Source organism: Aquila chrysaetos, chromosome 16 (genome assembly GCF_900496995.4).
Source record: "Aquila chrysaetos chrysaetos chromosome 16, bAquChr1.4, whole genome shotgun sequence".
In the NCBI taxonomy this organism is placed as follows: domain Eukaryota; kingdom Metazoa; phylum Chordata; class Aves; order Accipitriformes; family Accipitridae; genus Aquila; species Aquila chrysaetos.
This window is the reverse complement of record NC_044019.1, coordinates 8,404,396-8,426,654: the sequence shown is the minus strand read 5'-3', so window position 1 is coordinate 8,426,654 and position 22,259 is coordinate 8,404,396. Positions and strand designations below refer to the sequence as shown.

The 22,259-nt window shown below is 44.4% G+C and overlaps 1 protein-coding gene across 8 annotated transcripts; it reads right to left on the bottom strand.

The window, feature by feature from the left end:
* Nucleotides 1-5,080: 5,080 nt before the first annotated feature.
* HTR1D (5-hydroxytryptamine receptor 1D) lies at nt 5,081-21,955 on the bottom strand. 8 transcript variants are annotated; one of them, XM_041129286.1, is made up of 7 exons: nt 21,841-21,955; nt 11,331-11,374; nt 10,757-10,794; nt 9,915-9,968; nt 9,666-9,706; nt 7,986-8,205; nt 5,081-7,890 (listed from the first exon to the last, which is right to left on the bottom strand). In XM_041129286.1, exon 7 carries the CDS (start codon nt 6,902-6,904, stop codon nt 5,768-5,770), a length of 1,137 nt encoding a protein of 378 aa, XP_040985220.1. In that variant the 5' UTR covers nt 6,905-7,890; nt 7,986-8,205; nt 9,666-9,706; nt 9,915-9,968; nt 10,757-10,794; nt 11,331-11,374; nt 21,841-21,955; the 3' UTR covers nt 5,081-5,767. The 8 variants fall into 8 exon arrangements, with proteins under 8 accessions (XP_040985220.1, XP_029895775.1, XP_040985222.1 ...); XM_030039915.2 differs by lacking the exon at nt 10,757-10,794 and having other exon boundaries at nt 5,081-8,205; XM_041129288.1 differs by lacking the exons at nt 9,666-9,706; nt 10,757-10,794 and having other exon boundaries at nt 5,081-8,205.
* Between the last annotated feature and the right edge of the window lie 304 nt (nt 21,956-22,259).

Here is a 22,259-nt window from a genome sequence, read left to right as displayed (position 1 = left end):
ATTATCTGTGGTTTTATGAGTCACACTGGGCAGGTGAACCATCAGGAGAAATTCTGTGGAGACATTTGGCCTCCAGATCCCTGTGCACAGGTATTTACAATCCCAGGATTCTCAGCTGGGACCTTTCCTTGGCTTTGGGTACTGATGCCAACCCCTAAGTCAGTGACCAAAACACTCTGCTGGGAAGCGTATTTTTAAACAATGTCACTGCCTAGATAGTGAAGGACAAAGTTCACAGTTTCACCTGCTATTGTGTATAAACCATCTACTACTTATTAGAGAACAGACTTGACCCTGTGTTTTCTGCTTTCCAGGTGTGTTCTAACTAGTGGCCTGTACTGTCAAGGTCTTGCTCCCCTTTCCCTCTTCCCAGCTTCTTTTGTATATGTACGAGGGCAAAATTTTCTAGCTAGGAACTGTCACAGGGCTGGGGAAAGTCAAGCAGCTCATGGTCCAGGCGTTGTGGGAAGGATGGTGGGTGGAAAGGTTCCAGATGCCCATCTGAATAGTGGGAAGAAACAGAGGACACCAGGTCCTTCACAAAGAGCAGGCTCAGAACATTAGCATGGAAGCAGACATAATATCCCTCAATCCAAAGGGATGGGATGGAGAGGAGGCCTTTTTATTTAAGGACTTCTCCAAGACTTGGGTTTCCACATACCCTGCCTCCATTTGCCCACTGGTATAATCCATCTGAGCCATCTTCTCCAGGACTGTTTGCAATAGTGAAGGAATCTCAATCAACTGACCGCTTAGAACCATCTATAAAGGTACAGCAGGGAAACATTATTTATTAGAACTCCTCACATAGCAGACAAACCATGTTGTTCTGTTGTTCTCTGAGACACTTTTTCCTGTGGTCTAAGCTACAAGGTGCTGCAGAGTGAGTCACTCAGACTGACCTCTTTCAGGCTCCTGCTTCTGTGCCATCCTGCCCAGAGATTTTCTCTAACCAATCCTGAAACACAGTCTGAAAAAAAATGATGAAGTTGCGGCCTTCAGTTGTACTGCCTTGGGAGGCTGGATCTGTGCAAGAGCATTGTGAAGGAGAATGTGAACAGTCATCTGTGAAGGAGAAGGTGAACAGTCAGCATGGATTTGCAAAGGGTAAATCATGCCTGACCAGTCTAATTGCCTTGTATGATACATTTACTGGATTTGTGCATGAGCAGAGAGGAGTGTAATTTACCTTGACTTTAGCAAGGCTTTCAACACTAACTAACTCCCACAGTATCTTTGTATCTAGTTTGGGATGTTGTGGTCTGGATGGATGGACAGCCTGCTAACAAGTAGAGTACTGGAGGGGGCTATCCTAGGACCTGTCCTGTTTAACATCTTTATCAATTGCCTGGAGGAAGTGACGGAGTGCACTTAAGTTTGCAGATGACACTAAGCTGGGGCATCCAGTGCATACACTCAAGGGTAGAGCCACTATTCAGAGTTACCTAGACAGGCTGGAGGAAGGGGCTAACAGGAACCTTATGAAATTCAACAGGACAAATGCAAAATCCTGCACCAGGGAAGGAGGACCCCTTTGCAGTGATACAGGCTGAGGACTGAGTGGCTGGGTAGCAGCTCTGCTGGAAAGGACCTGGGGGTCTTGGTAGACAGCAAGCTGAACAGGAGCCAGCAGAGTGCCCTGGCAGCAGAGAAGGCTACATTAACAGAAGCATAGCTAATAAATCAAGGGAAGTTATTATCCTGCTCTACTCAGCCCTTGTTAAACCACATCTAGAATACTGTGTTTGGTTTTGGGCCTCTTAGTAAAAGAAAGACATACCTAAACCAGAGTGAGGTCAATGGATGGACACCAGAGTGGTCAGGAGAGTGGAGAACTTGCCCCAGGAATGCAGAGGGAGAAGTTGAATGAACTGGGCTTGCTCAGTCTGGAGAAAAGAATGCTGTCAGGGAACCTGACAGCAGCTCCCCCAGGACCTATGAGGAAGTGATTGGTGGGAGACTGAAAGACAATAGACATAAGTGGGAAAAAAGAGAGCTTCAAACTGGATATAAGGAAAATCTTTTTCACCATGAGGACAGTCAAGCACTGGAACAGGTTACCCAGAGAGGTTGTGCATCCTCATCCTTGGAAGGCTGAAGAAAACCTTGAGTAACCTGGTCTGATGTCACAGCTGGTCCTGCTTTGAGCAGGATTTTGGACTAGCGACATCCAGAGGTCCCTTCCAAGCTGAATTACTCTGATTCTATGTATTGCATGTCCCCACATCTGAGCAAGGACTGACACACTTGCTGTCATTGCTTCTATCAGTATTTCTAATGAGATGTTGGCATCAGCTGCTCCAAGGCTCTGATTTCAAGGTTAGAACCAGGCATGAGGCCACCTGAAGGACACTGTGGAGAAGCTCCCTAGGTGAAATGCAGGCCAAAATTCAGCATCATTTAGACAACCAAGTGACAGCCTGGCTGCCAAGTTTTTGCAGGAACACTGTGACCTGAGGGCTCACTGCTAGCGTGACGTCCTGAAACATGACGTAGGAAGAGAATCAGTAGTTTGTAAGGGACCTGGCTGTAGGTAAGCCCTTCCTTAGGCAGCATGAAGCCATATGGTGGGAAGGCCAGCCTATAGCTGTCCACAGAGGCTGGTACAAAGCAGGAGGCACCAGCACTATGCTGGCCAGGCTGCTGAAGGGGAGGCAGAGAAACTGTCTTCGCTTCTGTTATTCAAGTCCCTGAGGAACCCAGACCTTCATTCTGGGTTCTGACTGTCACCGTGACTTATTGTTCACTTGGTTTGTCCTTTATCCACTTGCCCTAGTTGTGTCTTTTTTTTATTTTCAAGCTGTAAAACAGGTATGTTTGTGCAGTTAGAGCTGTGTGACACTCTCCCTGTACCCTGGGCCCCTCAGGTCACAGGGCTGTGCCAGACGAGCACAGTAGACAAAGGAGTCCAGAAAGCACAGGGTGCGTGCAGGATGGACAGCATTAAAAAGGCATCTGAGGAAAAGGAGGGGAAACTTCAGAGATACCCAAACCTTGGCCTATAGTGCAAAAAAAGAAAGTCTGCAGAGATCCCATGGCTTCTGGAAGTACATACTCTTCAGGCTGTGACTGTCTCCCAGGTTAAATTGTTGGGGGACAGGAGAGGATCCCTAAGGGAATGAGGGGATGGTCGTATCACGGGCACTCTCATACTAGTGCTTACGCGATATGGCTGCAGGAAACTTTCCAGGGTGCTCTTTGTTCTGGGCATCAGCCACGGCTGGCAGCGCTGCTTGGGTCATTTTAAAAGCAGTCTTGTCTTGCTGTGTCAATGTCAAACAGAAAGGCTCCTCCAAATCCTTGTACAGCTGGTAGAGGATGGAAAGAGCTCCAGTGATGTGGAGCCAGGGGCATAAAGCCTATCTTTAAACATTGGCGCTTTAAACACATGAGCTCAACGGCTGACTGAAACCCTGATGTGAGACACTACTGCTCAGGAAGACCTGTATCACCCAGACCCATGATGAAAAAGATTATTCTAAAATAACACAGACTGTGTCTTTTGGGGAGGAATTGGCTGTTTGTCTATCTCCTTTAGAAGATGCCAATGTTCTGGAATATGCAGTGTCCTATGTTAAGCTAGGAGACTTTCCCCCAGTCTCCACAAATGATTCTTTGAGTGACAATACCTTGCAGGATCCTGGAGTTGTATCTCTTCGAATTCATGTAGTCACACAGGTCCCCTGCTGCAGGCCCAAGATGAGACTGTATATCCCATTATTCTGGCAGAGGTGGTTATACGAACCTTTTGTGATGTCTACATACCTCAGCTACCACCAGACCAACACCGGACTGGCGGTGCCACACCATCTGTCCGACAATGGTAGAAGCTGTGAGTGGCCTGGACACCAGGATGGCAGCCCAGAAGGGAGCCTGGAGCTCCAAGTTGTACACTACCTCTTCACACAGGTTATATCTATAACAGCAAATTAAATAGTGCCAGGGCCTGGCCTCAGGTGTGAGAACTCAGGTGTCTACACTAGTTAACAGTTCATGCATTTCCGAATATCGCTGTGGCCCATGTCAGTTCCCATGCCCCCAGGCAATACACAAGCACAGTTCAGGAGTGAGCACTGGTGAGAGAACCACTACTGCCAGTGGGCACTCTGGACACACTGTGGAAGCAGACTGCATGGACATGGCCAGGTAGTGCCACCATGAAAATCTCTTGAGCTGGGCTAAGCTAGATCAGCTCCTTCTTGGGAGGGGAGAGGAGCTGTGTCCCAAACAGGGCAGCCCTAATTGCCCTAGGTGTGTACTGTGAGAGAGAGGACTACAATTCTGTGACCTACACAACTGCTCTGCCTGATTCTGCAACATGTGGGTGGTCCTGGGGCATTACTTTATAGTCCGGTCCTCAGCAGAGGCACCAGCAACAGGAATAAGCTACAAGACTGTGCAGCAAATGCAAAGGAGAGGCTGAAGAGCTGTCGTGGATCTGGGCTGTGGTGGAGTGTGTTGGGATGGTCACAGTAGTGGATGGTGGAGATGAATTTGGGCAGGCTGAGAGATGGAAGGGCAGTCAGAAGGATGATGGGCTAACCCTTTCAAAGCAATGCATGCTGCTCATATGCAGTATGGACATGACGCTTCTGCTGTAAAATGCCCAGAGACTCTAAAAAGTTGAATGAAATTTGGGCTGCATGACTTGGTGTGCTGTCCTGTCCAAGACTTCAACTAAGATGTCCATGTGCCAGCTTCCCACCTGCCGAATGGGGGAAATAAACCCAGAGACAGAGAACTGCAGGTTAGAGGGGACCTGCTCCACTCTCCACAGCTCCATTGGAGGGTCCTGACATTGTGATGTCTGACAGATGTTTGTTTGACTAGTTCTTAAAGACTTTCAGAGACAGTGATGTCACATCCACCCCAACAACCTTAATCACTAAGAAAGTTTTCCTTGATACGTCACTTCATTCTCTCCTCTCTAACTCCTCATTTCTTGTCACCAGGGAGTGAACCTTCTGGCTCTTTTTTGAGGTCCTAGTCATTCCACACTGGCACTAACCATATTTTCCTCTTTCAATTTGTGCATGCAAAAAATTAAATAACAGAAATATAAGAACAAGGTGCTTTTCAATAATTTTCATGCTATTTATTTTGTGGTATTTCTGCACTGGCTATTCTATTAATGATAAAACATGTAAAGATTTTTTCAAATAAATTGTCTTCTTTCTACAGTTCACCAAAAGCATAGCTTCAGATGCAGTATTTGTGAAATATCCACAGAACTTACATACACGCTATGCCTTCTATGCCCTGCTGCTTAGAGTCAGGCTGTCACACAGCTTCTGAAAAAATTACAGGTTTTATCAATTTCAAATGGATAGAATACATGCCATAGAAAATGTAGACATCAGATCCTGTTCCCCAGAAATTTTCTCAGCCTACATAAATTGTTAATAATATACAGCAGAAATACCGATGTCCTGCAAATATGCACACATTTTTCCTCCCATCAGGTTAGAAAGGCATGACAGCTTTGGATAATATGTGTCATCTCATCATACAAACTCAGCTCTCTGGTTCACACTCCTTCACTTGTTACAAAGCTTACTTCATGTGTTGATCTTATATACACAAACAATTACTGCATAGACCACAGACAAGTTCTGTTATGGGATACAGAATTCCAGACAGAAAGTACCAAATTGGCAAGAAGTTCCCAGTTACATGCACAGCACAGGGTAGCAGCAGCGTAAAAGCACAGAAAGTTTCCAGGTAGGCTGCAAGATTCCACAAGGGTCAGTAACACAACAGGAGAGGCTCAAGATGAACACTTTTTGAAATGTATTAGTTTTTGGAAAGCCTGTTTAAATTCTTCATTAAAAGCTGTATAAATGACTGGATTGATCAATGAGTTTAAGTAACCTAACCATGTAAAAAAGTCCAGTAGGATGGGATGAAACCAACAAGCATCTTGGCAGATTGGTAGGACTAAGGACATGACAAAAAAAGGCAGCCAGCAGAAAATGAAAGCTCCCAGAATAATGCCTAAAGTTTTGGTGGCTTTCCTTTCTCTTGCAGCAGAAATTCTTTTCCTTTCCAGGACACTATCTGCAAGTTTTATTTTAACATGATTGATAAATATGGGGGATCCACCTGAATCGGAATGCCCTTCATGAAGGCTGGCATTAATGGAGCAGAGGGAAGACCCAGCAGAGCCAGTAATCAGGTGTGCAGTAGTAAAACGTTTCCCATATAATGAGGGCGGCTTCAGAATCCTGGATCGAGCTGCTACATAAATTCTACCATACAATATCAGAAGGAGCACAGTCGGGATGTAGAAAGCTCCAAAAGTGGAATAAATTGTGTAGGAAATTTGATCTGTGTTCACAGTACACTTTGCAATTTCTTCATGAGCTTTCACTTGCCTCCAGAAAAATGGTGGCACAGAAATACTAATAGATATCATCCAGACCACAGCAATCATGAGCGCTGCTCGGCCAGCAGTCCGGCGTTTGGCATATTCCAAAGCATCTGTGATAGCCCAGTATCTGTCCAGTGCAATAACACAGAGGTGTAGGATTGAGGCTGTGCAGCACGTGATGTCTGATGATAACCAGATATCACACAACACTTGGCCAAAGGCCCACGTGTGGGTGACAGTGTAAGCAATACTGATGGGCATTACCAGGACAGACACTAAAAGATCAGTCACTGCCAAGGAGCCAATGAGGTAATTTGCAGGTGTGTGGAGCTTTCTAGTCAGAAAAATTGTAATAACAACAAAAATGTTTGCAAGGATCGTTGCCAAAGTTATAACAGACAGAAGGACTGACAGTGAAATCTTCAGCCCTAATAGCGTCCTTTCATCCAAAGCCAGTGGTGTTTCAGTGAAATTTAATGACTTATTTGCTAAGCTCTGGAGAGAGAGCTCTGCTGAATGGTTATACTGAGTCATCCTCTGCTCTGATTTCACTTTTCACTTTCCAGTGTAATCTTTCTGAGATGATGAAGAAAGATGCTTACTTTTTTGCTGAAATAGAATGTTTCATATAAAGTCCAACACTGAAGAAATATTAACTTGTTGAAAACTTCAGCTTACACAGTAGATGAGGTACTGTCCTAAGCTAGACTTTCCATCACATCACATCAATGACATCATTGTTAAAGCAAAATGTTAACATAATCATGCAGACATGATTCTGGTATATGACAAGTGGTACTGTAAGTGGTGGGAATTTAGGTGGTTTTCATTTACATCTTGCAGATGACTAAATCATTCTTTATTATCTTTTATTCACACCTCCTTTCTGAACTAATTTTCTGCAAAGCTGCATAAGTCAATACTGAAGAGTGAGAGGCTGAAAACATCTGGGCATATAATTGATGCCCCTGTGCTTGGAACAAAGCTATCCTCAGGAGTATTTTCCCTTCCTCTCTAATAGCTCAATGTCACATTTTTGATATTTATAAGGGACACTTTATTAGTAGAGTACCCAAGATATAAAACAATACTGTCTGGATTCCTTCTGTAAACATAATTTCTGCCAGATTTGTAAATCAAGACCTCTTTTTGAAAAGTGCAGAGCTCTATTTTCATTTATTCCTCCAGACCATTCAGATTTTCTCTTCAACACTCAGTCTTCAAATGCTGAAGTCAGGTGTTGGGTATCAGAATTCAATATGCTGGCACTGAAGCTCACAGCATGTTCCAAGTATTGAGGTGTTCCTCATCATGCACATGGTGAATGATTGTAATGCATGCACTTGTGGAGTGGTGATTCCCTCAAAAGACGAAAAATAGACTGGTTAAGGGGATCTGGAAAAAGAAAGCGAATGTTTTAGTCCAGAATGGTGATACAAGAGTTGTGGAAGTTGAGGTATCACAGTATACAGTCTACATACAGCCTTTCCATACTTTTCTTTAGATTCACTTAGTGTAACCTGAAATCTTTACAAACCTGAAGAAAACATCCTCAGACAGATTTCCTTGCGATCTTTCACTCAGATCCGCCCCCGAGTACCAGAATGTCACTTACATTATGCCAGCCCAAGCCTTCTTGAAAGAGATCCTGAATATGGGTCATGAACAGCTTTGAAGCATGCTGTGAGGGCTACAAGGAGAGACACCAAACTTCTCCAAGAAGATAATCACCAGGCCAGCCTCCTCCCAACCATTGAGGAAAAACGCCTCTATCAGTCATAACTGGTACAGTTTCATGCCATCTGACACAGAACTGAGAGTCACCGGTTAGGAATCTGTGGAGAAAGAGCATCACATATTCTACGTGAAACACTAACACTTTGGTGTCAAACAGCCTCTCTTGAGCTCCTGAATCCTAACATAAGAAACAACACTTTTTGGTTTTGCATGTTTGATTTTTTTATAAACATCCACCTTCTGTGAGTCAAACTTATTTTTAGACATGCTTTTTCTTTTGAGGTGTATTTTTCCAATAAGGGGACCTAGAAGAATCTCATATTTCACACTAGACTATTACTTTCTTGACTTTTTTTTCCAGTAAGGCTAACCTCTTTTCCTAATGACCATTTTTGTCACACTAAGCAAATTTTCAACTTATAAGAATTTTTGCATGTAAGAATGGCGATAGTGACCAAAGTCCATCAAATCCAGTCACCTGTCTCCATCAATGGCCCATATGTTCAGCTCAACCCTGCTGACTTTTTCTGATGCTTTCCCAACTCTGATACATTCTTTTTGAGACAGAAGGACCAGAACCACAAACAGTGTTGAAGATGTGGATGCACCATAGATTTATACTGCAGCATAATCGTATTTTCTATTCTCTTCTCAATTTCTTTCCTAATGATTCCTGAGATTTACTTTGCTTTTTTAATCATTATATAGCACTGATCTGACATTTCCACAGAACAGTCCCAATTAATATAATTCCAAAGCCATGAGTGGCAACATCAGCATTTTTTCCTGTTTGCTCACTTTTTACATCTATCTGTATTGTATTCCTTCTCCCACTTTTTAACTAAGGTTCTTTACAAGTCTGCACAGTCAGTCCTTGTCTTTATTACCCTGAAAAGCTTTGTTTCTTCAGCAGATGTCATCACCCCACTATTCATGTACTTTCCAGATCACTTAAAGTCTCCTGAAAGTCCAAGTAATTATATCAGTTGGACTTCACTCAATCCATATACTCATCAGCTTTTCTTAATTACTTCAACAGATTTGTGAGGCATAACTTACCTTTACAAAAGTCATATTGACTGTTCCCCAAAACACCATATTTACTATGTGTACAATAATACTATTGTTTATTATAATTTCTGCAAACTGGCTAGGTACAGACATCAGGCTTATGGATAAGCAGTTGCCCAGATCTCTTTGGAAACTGGTACCACAGCAGCTGTCTTGCAGTTGGCAGGTGCAAGGCGAGTTTTAAGTAGAGGCTGAACACCCTGCTGATACCATTGCACTTTGGATCTTGAGTTGCATCAAACTCTTTAGCTGAGCACTGTCCAATAGTGAAGATTTGTTATGGTTTGCTTTGGCCAGAAATAAAGGTTCCACTAAACATCCTCCAAATTCTCTTCAGTGAACACAGATGCTAAAGTTAATCTAGCTTCTGTGTGAGAAATTTCCTTCATCTTCCCTGTTGTTTTTTTTCCCCATACCTTTACCATCCCTTTAACTCTCTGACTCAGTAATAGAGTTGTCACTTTTAGAGTCTAAGAAACCTCTTTACCTGAACACTGGGCTGATCACACATCCCACGCAGGAGAAAATCTAAACCAAAACCACCAGACAGATTGATTAGCAATATTAAAGACAATGACTGTATTACTTAAAAACTAAAGCCAAGTCCAATCTTGATTTCAGTTACTGAGAAAAGTGATATCGAGCCTTTCCCATATATTGCAAGTATCAGCCATTGTTCAGTGTTAGAACCATTCCAGCAATGTGAAATAAAATGAAGTGCACATCACCCACCCACCTGTATATGAACAAGCCTATTAGTAGTCCTATTGCTTCCAACTGCTGTCAATGACTGTGGAAAAAAAAAAATCTGATGTGAAACATGGTATTTTCAGTCAAATGAACTAGTCTAGAGTTCAAATGAATTATTAATCTTCAACATACCAGTCAACAGGACAGCCTGACACTGGGAGAAAGTCTTGCTGAAACCAAACAATGCCTCAACAGATACTGAGTTACTGAATTAATTTTTATAAATAAATGATGTTTTCCTGTGATGTGATCACCAAAGGAAAAGAACCATTTTTTTTACAAAAATTCTCCAAGTCAGTTATTTATCATGTACTCAGAAAGAGTGCATTGGCTGTTTCCTGCACCACAAATAAGGCTATCATGACTGAAAGTAATTTTTAGAAGTAACTCCAGGTCAGGTTTCTGAACCCCACAACAGACACATCTTGTAGGATTTCTGCTGGGGTCTTCAAAATCTTAATAGCATATATTCTTAAATTTAATAAAATCATGCACTTGTGCATACAGAAAAAGTCTTTTGATTGTGAGTCATTCACCAAGAAATACATATAGCATATTGAGCAGCTGTTATCCATTCTGATTGGCAGGGCAGCATCTATCAGAGATGTATCAATAATCATGCAAGGCAGCTAGTCAATATTACTCATTGGTTTCAGATTAAAACAGATTATGAGAGTGCATGGGACTCACATAATTTTTGTTCCCTACTTAGAGCTTTATTCTGGGTGTTTGCTGTGCTGACATTAAAATATATTCCCCATGTGCTAAATTATCACCAGGGACTATAGATTTATGCAGAATAATTAGTCAAAATAATCCTTCACTTACAAGCAGTAAGGTGCCACTACGCAGTATAACATATAGAACTGTAAATATGCAAAATTAAAAAAAAAAAACCAACACAGTTTAGTATCTAAACAGAACTGTGATCCACTTCAGCTGGTTGGAAGCTCCTGGGCTCCATGAATGAAACTGGAAGGCAGTGGTCTGCTTGGGGATGTGCACAAGGTCAGATAGGATGGTCATAAAAGTTTCTTAAAATGTATAGCCCCTCTATTGCAATGACTTATGCATTTGCTTAATGATATGACTTCATATACTATAAATAACTATTAAATTCAATGGACTACTGAGAACACAATGTAGCTTAAATATGTGTTTAGGAATCAGGGACTCTGAATCTACTTATAAAACTTCGTTTGAATGTACTTCCCTGTGATGCCTGTTTTAGAGACTCTGTTACTTAATTTGTGTGAGTTGGTGATCACTACGTTTGATATAATAAAAAAAAATTAGTAATGGGACTCCAGTTAGAATTAGTATGTTAAGATGTAATGAATTATAGTTACCATCTAGACAAAATGAATGTCTTCCCAATAATTTAATATTTCAATTAAGTTACCTTTTACTCAAGAAAAAAATCCTGAATAAAGATAAATGATTTTCCTGTTGACAAAAAACAAGAAAAAAAAATTGTTTGCTTAAACTACACACACTGAAGAAAAATAACATTAATCTCAAGCAGTCATTAAATTAAGACAAGTACAAGGTCATACATATAGTTGCATATTAAGGAAAACAGAACACAAATGTATAGACATACACATCCTGAAACACTTGGAGCCCAGAAGGAGGAAGAGGCCATCCGGCATCTCATCTTCATGAGATTGCAAGAGCAATCTCCCAGTGGGACATATTGCCTAGGCACAGTTTACATGATGTCTGGAGCATAAGGAGTATTGAGTAGAACCTGATGATGTTATCATATCTAGATAGTATTATTGTCTTCAGTATGTGCAATTTACAGTCTGTGTAATTGCAGGCTGTTAGCTGTGTGCCTGCAGTTATGTTTACAGTGCTGAAGGCATCAGCCTGTGTCATGCCTCTGGCCTCCCACCAGGCAAGACATGGTATGTTTTTCACCCACACTTCTTAAGATGGAAATCCTCTCAGGTGAGTTGGCTGCATCAGCACTGTCCTTGGCCCATCTCTTCTTGGGCTTCACCTGGTCTCCTTGGCCATGGGCTGTGGGTATTTTTTCAGTTCAAAGTGTCTGAAATAAATTTAAGGTGGTGCTACAGCCTACCAGAGTGAGGTTTTCACAGCACAGCACATGTGACATACAAGGCATAGTTTGGGGCAAACTGCAGGGTTGTGTTGGATACTTGCACGCAAGGCTTTCTACAAAGCATGGAGCGAAGGAGGCCAAACCTGTCCTTGCTTTATTCATGCTACTGTCCCTGTGATTTATCCACACTACCATTCCCAGAGTGGCATGCAGGTTTGGCAGTCAAGGGAGGATGGGGCAAACTTAAACCCATGCAGTGAGGATGGTGAGAAACCATGGCACAGAGTGACTCTGGAGTGAAGATACTTGACAGTGATGATACAATCACAGCAAGCAGCGCAGTCACCAGAGCCTCTTCTGTAGCCAGTGGGGAGAGAACAGCACCTCCTCACTGAAGGACCACCAGAGACCAGGACTGCCCTCTGCAGCTGCCACTCTCCTTCACCCTAGATGTGACCTGGGCTGACCATGTCCCTCATTTATACACCTCCAACAGTACCGAAGGTTGCATGGGGAGGGACCTTTTGGTCAGTTCCTGGGTCCACATTCAGTGGTTACTTGGAAAGTCCAGGAGGTGAGGAGGTGTGTAATGATACCTTGATGTCCTGGAGAGATTGGGGAGATTCTTTTTTGTTCATCAAAAAGAAGGAAAGAGTATTTAAATGGAGAGACAATTTTAGACAGTGCAGTGCTATTTAACTTAGCAGAAGGCTCAGTTCAGGGTCTGGAAGGTGAAGCGAGGCACATATTCAATGTGAAAAGAGAACACACTTTAGCTGTTAGTGATAACCACTGGGATTGCTTCACAGTTCAGGGTCCTTACGTAAAACCAGGTACTTCTTTTGAAAAGATACTTGGTGTTCCAGCTCTGCAGTTAAACTGACACAGTAAGGGCAAGGCAGAAGGAGAGGGTCTCTAGCCTGGTTAAGTTGGAGGAGAAAGCAAGCGCCAAGCTGTGACAAGGCAGGTAAACTTGCAAGCAGGAGGCTGCGTGGGACTGACGGCATGTTATGACCAAGTGCCATCACGCGGACATGAATCTGCAGCCCTGCAGGGAGAGCGACCACCAAGGATTGCCAAAGATACTTAGTCCCGAGTGTAAACAAAGTCATGACACATTTCTGTCCCTTCAGGAGCACAGCTACTATTTCTGGAAAACAGGGTGATTCCTGCAGACAGCAATTTTATGGTGCAGCTGAAAACACTTTCTGACAAGCTCAGCTGCAAAGAAAATGCTTTGGTGCACCCAGGCAGATCGGTGTCAGAGTGAGGTAAATAGCATATACAAAAATAAGTATGTTGAAATGAAAATACAGAATTTGCTCTTTCACTGAATAGAACAACAACAAAAAAGAACAAGATGAAATGTCTTCTAATAAGTTGAACGTTTCCTTTAAGTTCACACTGAAGTTAGAGGAATTAGAGAATTCATTCTCTCCCCTTGTAGCTGGGTAAAAACCAGGGGAATTGCAAAGGGATGGCTGAGAACAGAGCTAAGTTTCAGCAAACTACTGAAAATCCATTTGGTCTCCCATCTTCTTGTAACTAATTCTAATTTTTCATTTAAATGTACAATCTGCTGCTATCTTGCCTAAATAAAACAGGTATATTCTATCATGCTGAAACCTTGACCAGTAATAAAGCTACTCCCTGTGTAAGCTGACAAACACCAGATGGCGCTCCTAACAGGAATCACACCTTTGAAAGATACATTTCATAGAACTCAAAAGAGGGAGACATTTTTGAATACGTTCTTGCATATTTAGGACACTTGACTCAAGCATGCAGCATAAGAGTGTCTGTGGAGTCCAACCTGGAGATGAGAACCCTGTTCAAACATGGTGAAATACCTTTAGAATAAGCTATAGGAATGTGCGAGTCCATAGATCATAATCAAAACAGGATGCAGCTTCTGGGAAAAAAAAACCAAGGCAATGCCATAGTGTATTGCACTGAAAAATGAGATCCACAGGAAAGGTAGAGTCTGTGTAAAAGTGAAAAATTGGTAAAACGTAATGTGAGTAGGTTTGCATGCATCAGTATAAAGGACTGGATATGCCGCAAAAGTAACCACAGTCCTAACCAGTTTCCTAGCCTTGGATTAAGCTGCCTGAAATACATAACATTTTGCAAAAGCTATAAATAAGATAGAATAAGCCTGACAGGAAATAAAATATATATGCACCTTGCACAATAAAGTAGGATTAGGCTGCACTATGTACTGAAAAGTCTGTCACACGGCCATCACAAATAAAGAAGAAAAGTTATGGGGATGGGGGTTAGTTTAAGAACTGTAACGGGAGCTTGGTTACTTGCTGTCCATTATGCACAAGCTAATGTGCCATTTGAACTTACAGTTAGGACCTTGAAAAGAAAGCAGAGTATCTAGAATAGAAGTAAGTGTCCTCATATGATGAGGAGATGATTCCAACATTGGCTACAAAAGGTAAACTCAGAGCAAAACAAGGGGAATCTACAAAAGTGTCCCTGTTGCCCTGAGACAAGCTGCCATGTCCCTGGGAGAGAGGGATGAGCACAACTGCAACTGCTCATTTGTTTTCTGCTCAAGCAAGGATCGCAAGCTAGAAGGAGAAGCCAAGAGCACCTGCAGGAAGCGGCAACCCTCAAGGCCACAGGAAAGCCATGCAGCGCTTATGCATGCTTTCATTGCTCCTCTATCCTCACCCACTGATGTACGTGGCAGAGTGATGTTCTTTACACCTCTGGTTCCAGCTCCTCCATTGTCTCGTGCTCCAGCCAGGGAGGAGCAAGGTTCAGGTTTGCAGAGCACAGGACCACTTTTGCTGGCAGGAGGAAAGAGGTACTGCTTAGTCTCAGCCTCCTCTCCCTCTTCGACAGCCTCCAACCAGGGCTGGGCGCTCTGGGCTGACAGATCAGGGTCCTGCCCCCAGTGCAGGCTCTCATTTGGCCACAGCTCAGTGGGTGCCTCTCATAGCATAGCATGAAGGGTGAATTCCTCCTACCTACATGCCAGGCAGGTAGTGCACACACCTGTAGACACCAGCCAGTGTAGGCATCTAGACACATACCCAGCTCTACTCACACCTCCATGCATCTGGGGAGTAGTTTTCACTGACTGATTCCACCCTGACATTTTACACAGGATCCTGATTCCTGATTTTTGCAGGTACCTGTGTTAGAAGAATAAATGATTAAAATTCTTCAGACTCTGAGCTGAATCAATAAGAGCATGAGTCTGCACCTGAATTTCTCATGTGTTTAGGGAGTAGCAAGGCTACTGTGTTACTGGCTAGACAGGTTATTCTGATAATTCAAGATGCTTTTGAGATAGGTGTATTTCGCATAAACACCAAGCAACTTTTTAATACTGGAACATATTTCAAGAAACAGAGCTCTAATACTCCAGTCATAGCTAGTTTGCACCCTTCTGACCTTTCTTTGCTCTGAGATGTCTTCAACAGTGTTTCAGAATTCAGCGTGCTGTTGCATTTAATGAGTTGTCCAGCCAACATGGGGAAATTACAAACCTCAAATACCATAAGTACAGATTAACTGCTGATCAATAACACTGTATTGTGTTAGTCGTAATACAATGAAATGTACATTTTCTAAGCCTTTCATTAGAAAAAAGTTATTTTCTTTGTTTTATTACATTAGGTTTATACTGATGTATCAGTTCTGTTTGCTATGGATATAACATTTTCCACCGGTTATGAAATCAGTAATATGAGCCCTGTTTTCAACATTTCCCTCCTTGCCCCCTGCTTCAGTGATGCATCACAAAATAACAAAGTTAAGGTGGGATTCAACACAGTCCACTTAGACATCAAAAACCCAGCCAGAGCTGGTCAGCCTGCACAGGCAGCTGAGTCCTTTAGGGCTGAGCATCTCTCTTTATTGACTGTAAGGGGAGCTGGTACAAAAGAGTTCATGCTTCTAGAGAAGTAGACACTGCGTATGTTCATTCCAGCATGGTTTATGCAGCACAACTAAATCTCTAATGCTAGGATTATTGTGACTATTTCAAAGTAAATCAGGTATGCCTATTTTGTTTCTTTGATACAAGGAACAGTACTCTATATGATAAATTGTATACAAAACATTTCCCATTCTAAACAAGCAAATATGACAATTGGCAAGCAAATATTGGCAATGTTTAATACCTTTTCTCCCTTCTCCCCACCTTCTATTTTTTGCTCAGCTTTCAATAAAGGATTGCTATTTTTTCTCTCTTGCCTTTATACACAGCCAGCATGTACTAGCTACCCAACCTATTGTTAACTACCAAGTTACAACTGCTGTTATAGCTTATAACTAAATATTACTTATCAACAAGAAAGGTTGGGATTTAGTGGGCAGTGATGCTGGCAAATACTACACTGCAAAAACATACTCCACAGTAAGTTACCAATAATGTCTTTGGACGGAGCAGGGGCTAAAGCACTTAGCTCTGGCATTACCTAGACTCCCTCAGCTGTAAAATCTCTGATAACAAACATGCACAATGCAAATCTCCAATAAACTTTTTCTTTCTCACGTTTCCTCCCTCATTATTATTTGATGTCATATAATACGTTGGAATTGTAAGAGCCAATGAAATACAGTTGGGTGTGAGATTGTAATGTAGACTATGTCCAAGTGCCTGCAAGGTGGGATCTGGGACAAGCAGAGTGACACTGGCTCTGATCTGGATGGTCTAACTGATGCAGAAGGCCTGACCTGGCATAGCTGACATCTAAAGAGTGGCTAATCATCTCAGGCTCCCTCTATGGAGATTACTTTTCCCTCCTGTCCTAGAAGCCTGTTTTAGTTGGTGCCCATTTTTTTCCAGTACCTGCAAAGGAAGCCTGGAGTGATGTTGGCATTTAAAAGCCCTGATAGCTTGAACCTATCAGCTTTGCCTGGAGTCTGGAAGCAGTGGTGGGCAGCAGGAGAACTGGAGCAAGGACAGGAGATCAGTCAGGGGTCTCCCGAGTACCTGCCCTGAAGTACTAGAGCCCGTTTAGAAAAGGATGGGGAATCACTGTTACAGCTTCCTACAGAGTGCCTCTAGACTGTTTTCAGACTAGGGGACTTTTCCAAGTGTTTAATGATGTTCTAATTCCTTTATTTTTAAGCCAACAAAATGTTACCATTCATTCAATGGAACAATGGGAATTAGGCTCACACTGACTGCTCTGGAAAAGCCCAGTGCATTCGAAGAAGTCCTCAGTGCCCAAACCTTGGCACTTTTAAAATCAGCTGGAATCTATAACAATAAATGCTGGAAAGAGATGCAAAGAAAGAAAAGTTCTTGCAGGTCTCATGCAAACTATTTCTGCTCAGTTCAGCACTGCACTGTGCTCTGTGGATCACCTACTGATGCTTTATTTAACTTGGTTTCAGTGTGCTCAGCCATTCCCATGAGACTTCATCTCTGAGCACAGTGGTCTACTAGGATGTCTCAGGGCCATACATAATGCACCAAGTTTCACTTTTACATTTTAGCCACTTTTCCTTGCCTGACCTTTCCTCCAGTCCAGAAGTCAAGAAGAATTATATTTTTTCCAGAAAGTATCCTACAGCTTTGCCTGTAGAGGGGTTTGGAAAGCATTGATTGATGTGTTAATACTTGCACTTAAATAAACAGTCAAGCCTTAAAAATGCAAGCTATGATGGTAGAATTGATTTGCCTAACTATAGACATTTAATCAGAGCATACCCTATTATTGCCAACACAGAGAATGAGGTAGCTTCAGAAGGCAGCACACTAACCTGTCATGCAGCACTTCCTCACTTAGTAAATAAATTCAGAATGCACTTTTGAAGAAACATGGTCTTGCACTTCTTGGAAGAAGCACTCATCCACCCTGCTTCCCCTTACTCTCTGTCCCAGAGGCAATTCAGGAAGAAACTGGGAACAACTTTTGCTCGAACGATGTCTAGCTGGCAGCTACATGTGTCAGAAAGCACACAGGGATTTAACCTACACACATGCAGAATGAAACACACAGCAATTCTACCGTGGTGGGAACAAGGAGGCCCAGAAGTTGGTACGTTCAGTAATGGTTTGGGTCATGAAGTGGATGGCATGCTTCATCCAGTGAAATGACACTGGAGGGGTTCCAGCATACTAGGGAACAGGATTAAGAAGCTTAAACACGAGTCTAAGAACAAGTGCAAGGTATTTAGTTCAGGTAGAAATCAGCAGCTGTTTTATTGTGTGATGGAGAGTAACCAGCTTGGTAAAAGCTCTGCATAGTGTAGGACCAACATCCACTGTCAGCAGTGTCAGTGATATTGTACCCCAGCAAAATGGCAAAGACCTTGGCAGGTATGTAACTAGGAATAAGACCTCAAATAGATCTTGTTCTGTTCACCTTGGATGAGGCCAAGTGGGAGCCCTGCGTTCAGCTTTGGGCGCTAGTTCCCAAGAAGATACGGACCACACAGAAAGAGATCAGAGGAAAGCAGTGAGAATCATCAGAAAAGTGAAGGTATGGGAACAAACTGAATGAACAGGACTGTCTGGGCTAGAAAGGACACAGCTGAAGGAGATGTTCAACAGTCTTTATATACATGAAAGCCTGCTGCAGAACAGGAAGGCATAGTCTGCTCCGCATGCCTGTGACTAATATCACTGAAAGGAGAGAGATTTAACCGCAGCAAGGAAGACTGAGCCATTAGGAGAACCTTGCAGATGGTAAGGGTAGTGAAACTCTTAAAGTATTGCTTGGGGACACTGTGACATCTCCATCATAGAAAGTCTTTAAGGACAGGTCAAACAATCTTTCTGGAATGTGATTTCCAATAACCAATTCAGCACTGGAGAAGCAAAATGGATTAGACAAGTCTGCCCTGTGTAAAATGGTGCAAAATATAAGATTTTTTTTGGACTGCAATACAGTATAAAATTAGCCAATTCAAAATGAACAAAAACCCAAGACAGTGCAAGCTTTGCAGAACATCACAGTTCAGATCTGGAACTGGCTCAGGACTCAGCACTGTGGTATTGTGGTGCTCCATGTGGGCAGAGGAATTAAGATAATTTTTATTGCCTTCAAGCACAGACTGGTGAGGAATGACACAGTTGATTGTAGCAACTGTCACTGGGTGTCATCTGGGCACCAGAGCCCCCAGCCTCCACCATTTCAGAGCATGAACAGGAGGAAGGAACTCCCCATGATTGTGCCAGGTAGGAGCACTGTACCAAAATGTTCTCTTTATAGACAACTGCACCAACCCCAGCAGCATTTTTCACATGTCCTGGCTTTCTGAGTGTTGCTCCTTACTAATTCTCTACCCTCCTCTCTCACTGCACTCTCACACTACACTCCTCTGCCTTCTTACTCACTTCCTTGGATACAGACACAGGGTCCCCTCACATACAATGCTTGTTCCTTTTATTCCTGAACATTTGTAAGGCACTGTAAAGTAGCATTCCCATATATGACCTGTTAAGAGCTCTCCAGCTATAGAAACATAGGCAAATAAGAAGCTGAACAGTTATTGCTCTGACTACAGTGTATATAGCAATGATGATGCTTATTTTTTCCCTGGTTTAGAATAAACTCCCCTAGCCACCCCAATTTCAATGAGCTCAGAGATGGTAAAATTTCTAAGTTCTCCTCTGCACAATGTCTCTGTGCTTATATAGGGTCAGTAAAGGGCAGGTTGGGAGCTGGCAGGACAGACAGAAGGAACATCTCAAATGGGTCCTGCACTGCAACTCTGAGGATCATGGAGGGTGGATCATAATATGTGTGCACTCTGAAAGGTGTCTTTCTTTACATGCATCTCTGAGTGCATCGCCAAGGGGGCAGAAAGGAATCTTTACTCAAAAGGCAGAGGAAAAAACAGTCCATTTTTTATGCTAACTTATTATATCAGGATGGTTCCCCTCAGAGCTGTATGTAGGACAACTCTAGCTAGGCAAACACCTCCAAGATGACTGCATTGCCTTGCTGTGTACATTCCAGAAGAGAGTGATCTTTGCCATTGGTTTTTGTTCCGCATTTAGGTGAGTACTGCCATCATGCTTACTCTGTGTTAGACACTGAAAGTAGCCAGGCCCCTCACATCTTCCTGCATTCTGACATGTCTCAATTTGAGAAATATACTTCCCAGATTTCTAAGAAAGCTGCAAACCAGCATTGTTCACACCGCAGAGGGTTTTTTTTAAAAATTTCCTTATTCTTTGCCATGTACTCACACATGCCTGCATTATACATGCTCAATCTCCTCCCAGCCCATCAGAAGTGTGATATAGGGAGTGACCATCAGCTGCAAAGGGGACAGAACAATCTGTGATTTCAGGAAAGATGGATGAGTGATGACTGGTGAGGATGCTACTCTGAAACCATCAGGATCTGGGGGTAAATGGGAAAACCAGAAAATGTTACATGAAAAACAACAGATTGACAATTTGCTTGATATTTGGTCATTTTAATATTTGAGAAGCATGCATGATGTACAGCCTAAATCCTTTGTTATGATGCCACCTTAACTTTGGGGAGAACATGAAAAACAAAAGCAATTTTGTCTTGAGAAACCTCACAGATCCCAGCCATTGCTTCCTGGAATAATCTGTTTAACACTCCGTTGGCAACAGTTCCTGCAATGAGGAAGTTACAATTACTGGCAAAGTAATTCCCACCACTCTGAAGTCAGTTGTCCACTTAGCTTTGCAAAGGGATTTTCTTCCTTGGGGTTTACGTCAGGCTCACAACTGGGAAAGGGACTGTCTTTGTCTTTGGGGGGAAACGTTATTCTCCTTGAAGTCCTTGTTCAAGTCTCATGCATTGCTGCCCATAGTAGCCTGGAAAAATCAGGACCATCTCACGATCACAGGGCAGTGCTGGCAGTCCTTGTCCTTGGCTGGCTCCTGCTCTTGGCTGTAGTACCAAAGCTCATCCCCAAAGTGGTTCGCATTCATAATTTGCTGCAACCTGTGACATGGTGGCAGTCCACTGGCTATAAGTGAGAAAACGGTGGGCTTTGCCCTGGAAATCCTGGCTTGCATCCAGGCAGGCACATAAGCATGGAAGTGTGAGGACTCCAGGCGCACAATGTGATGGTGAGACTCCTGGCTGTGTGCTAGCACCTAAATGGAGGTGACATTTGGTCACCACCATATGTGAAGGAGTGAGGAAGAAGCCAGGCAGCTGGGTCACTCGTGGTATGCAAACCAGAATGGTGTGGGATAATGCTGGGACGACTGTAACAAGACAAATCTCAGAGACGCCGCCGTCACCCAAAGCTTTCCCCAGAGCAATCCACAGAAATTTACACTTTTAAAGCAGTGCCTTCATTTACCCAATATCACCCTGTACCTGGAGGAAGAGACCTGCAATACCCATTTAAATTGCCCATGAGAGCAAAGCCTCCCTTCAAGATAAACTTGCACGATAAACGCCCATGACCGGCGCCGCTTGGATCCCCGCTCTCCGCGCTCAGCCGGGGCTCGGGAGGGCGATGCCGACGCGGGAGCTTTGCTCGCCCCATCCACCGGCGCCCATCGAGCCGGGGCGATGCCGCCGAAGGCCCCGGCCTGCACCTCCTGTCCGGCCCGCTCCCGGCTCCCGGCCCCCGGCCCCCGGCTCCCCTCTCCCGCGCCGGCACCGGCCTCCGGTGGCGGGTCGCAGGGCGGCGGCCGGCTTGTGCCCACAGCCGCCGGGGCACGGTCCAGCCGCGGCCGCAGCGTCGGGGCGCCGGCGGGGAAGCCCCCAGCGCCCCGTCCCCTCCGGCGGGGCTGTGGGGAAACCAACTTCAACCGGGGCCCCGCGGGCGCCCCCCCCCGCCCGGCCGGGCCGAACGGCGGCGGGAGCCCGCCCCGTCGGCGCGGAGGCATCGCCCCGGCATCGCCGCCCCGGCCGGCACTCACCTGCCGTCCCCGCCGTCCCGCGCCCGCCCGCTCTCGCCCGGCTCTGGCAGCGCCCGCCCTAAATACCGGCGGCCCCGGCTGGGCTCGCCTGCGCCGCCGCCGCGCGTCCCGCTCCGCTCGGTGCCGCGGGGCCCGGCCGCTCCTCGGGCTCCTGCTGCGTCGGCGGCGGCGCGCTGCTCGTCCCCCCTGTTTCCGTGCAGGGCTCTGCCCGTCGCTTGTCGTCCTCTCTGCCCCCCGCTCCTCCTCGACAACCCTGCCCCCCCCCTTGCCTCGCCCGCGGCGCCTGGAGAGGGGAGCCGCGGCTCCGGGAGTGGGCGCCGGGGCCGCGCTGCCCCGGCGAGGGGGGACGGGGATGGGGTTTGCGGCCCTCCTCCGAGGTGGTCCTCGCACCGGACCGTGCTGCGCCAGCCTGGGTCTTG

What these genes read in the sequence shown, in the direction of transcription:
- HTR1D (XM_041129286.1), bottom strand. Translation starts at nt 6,904, where the DNA reads ATGACTCAGTATAACCATTCAGCAGAGCTCTCTCTCCAGAGCTTAGCA.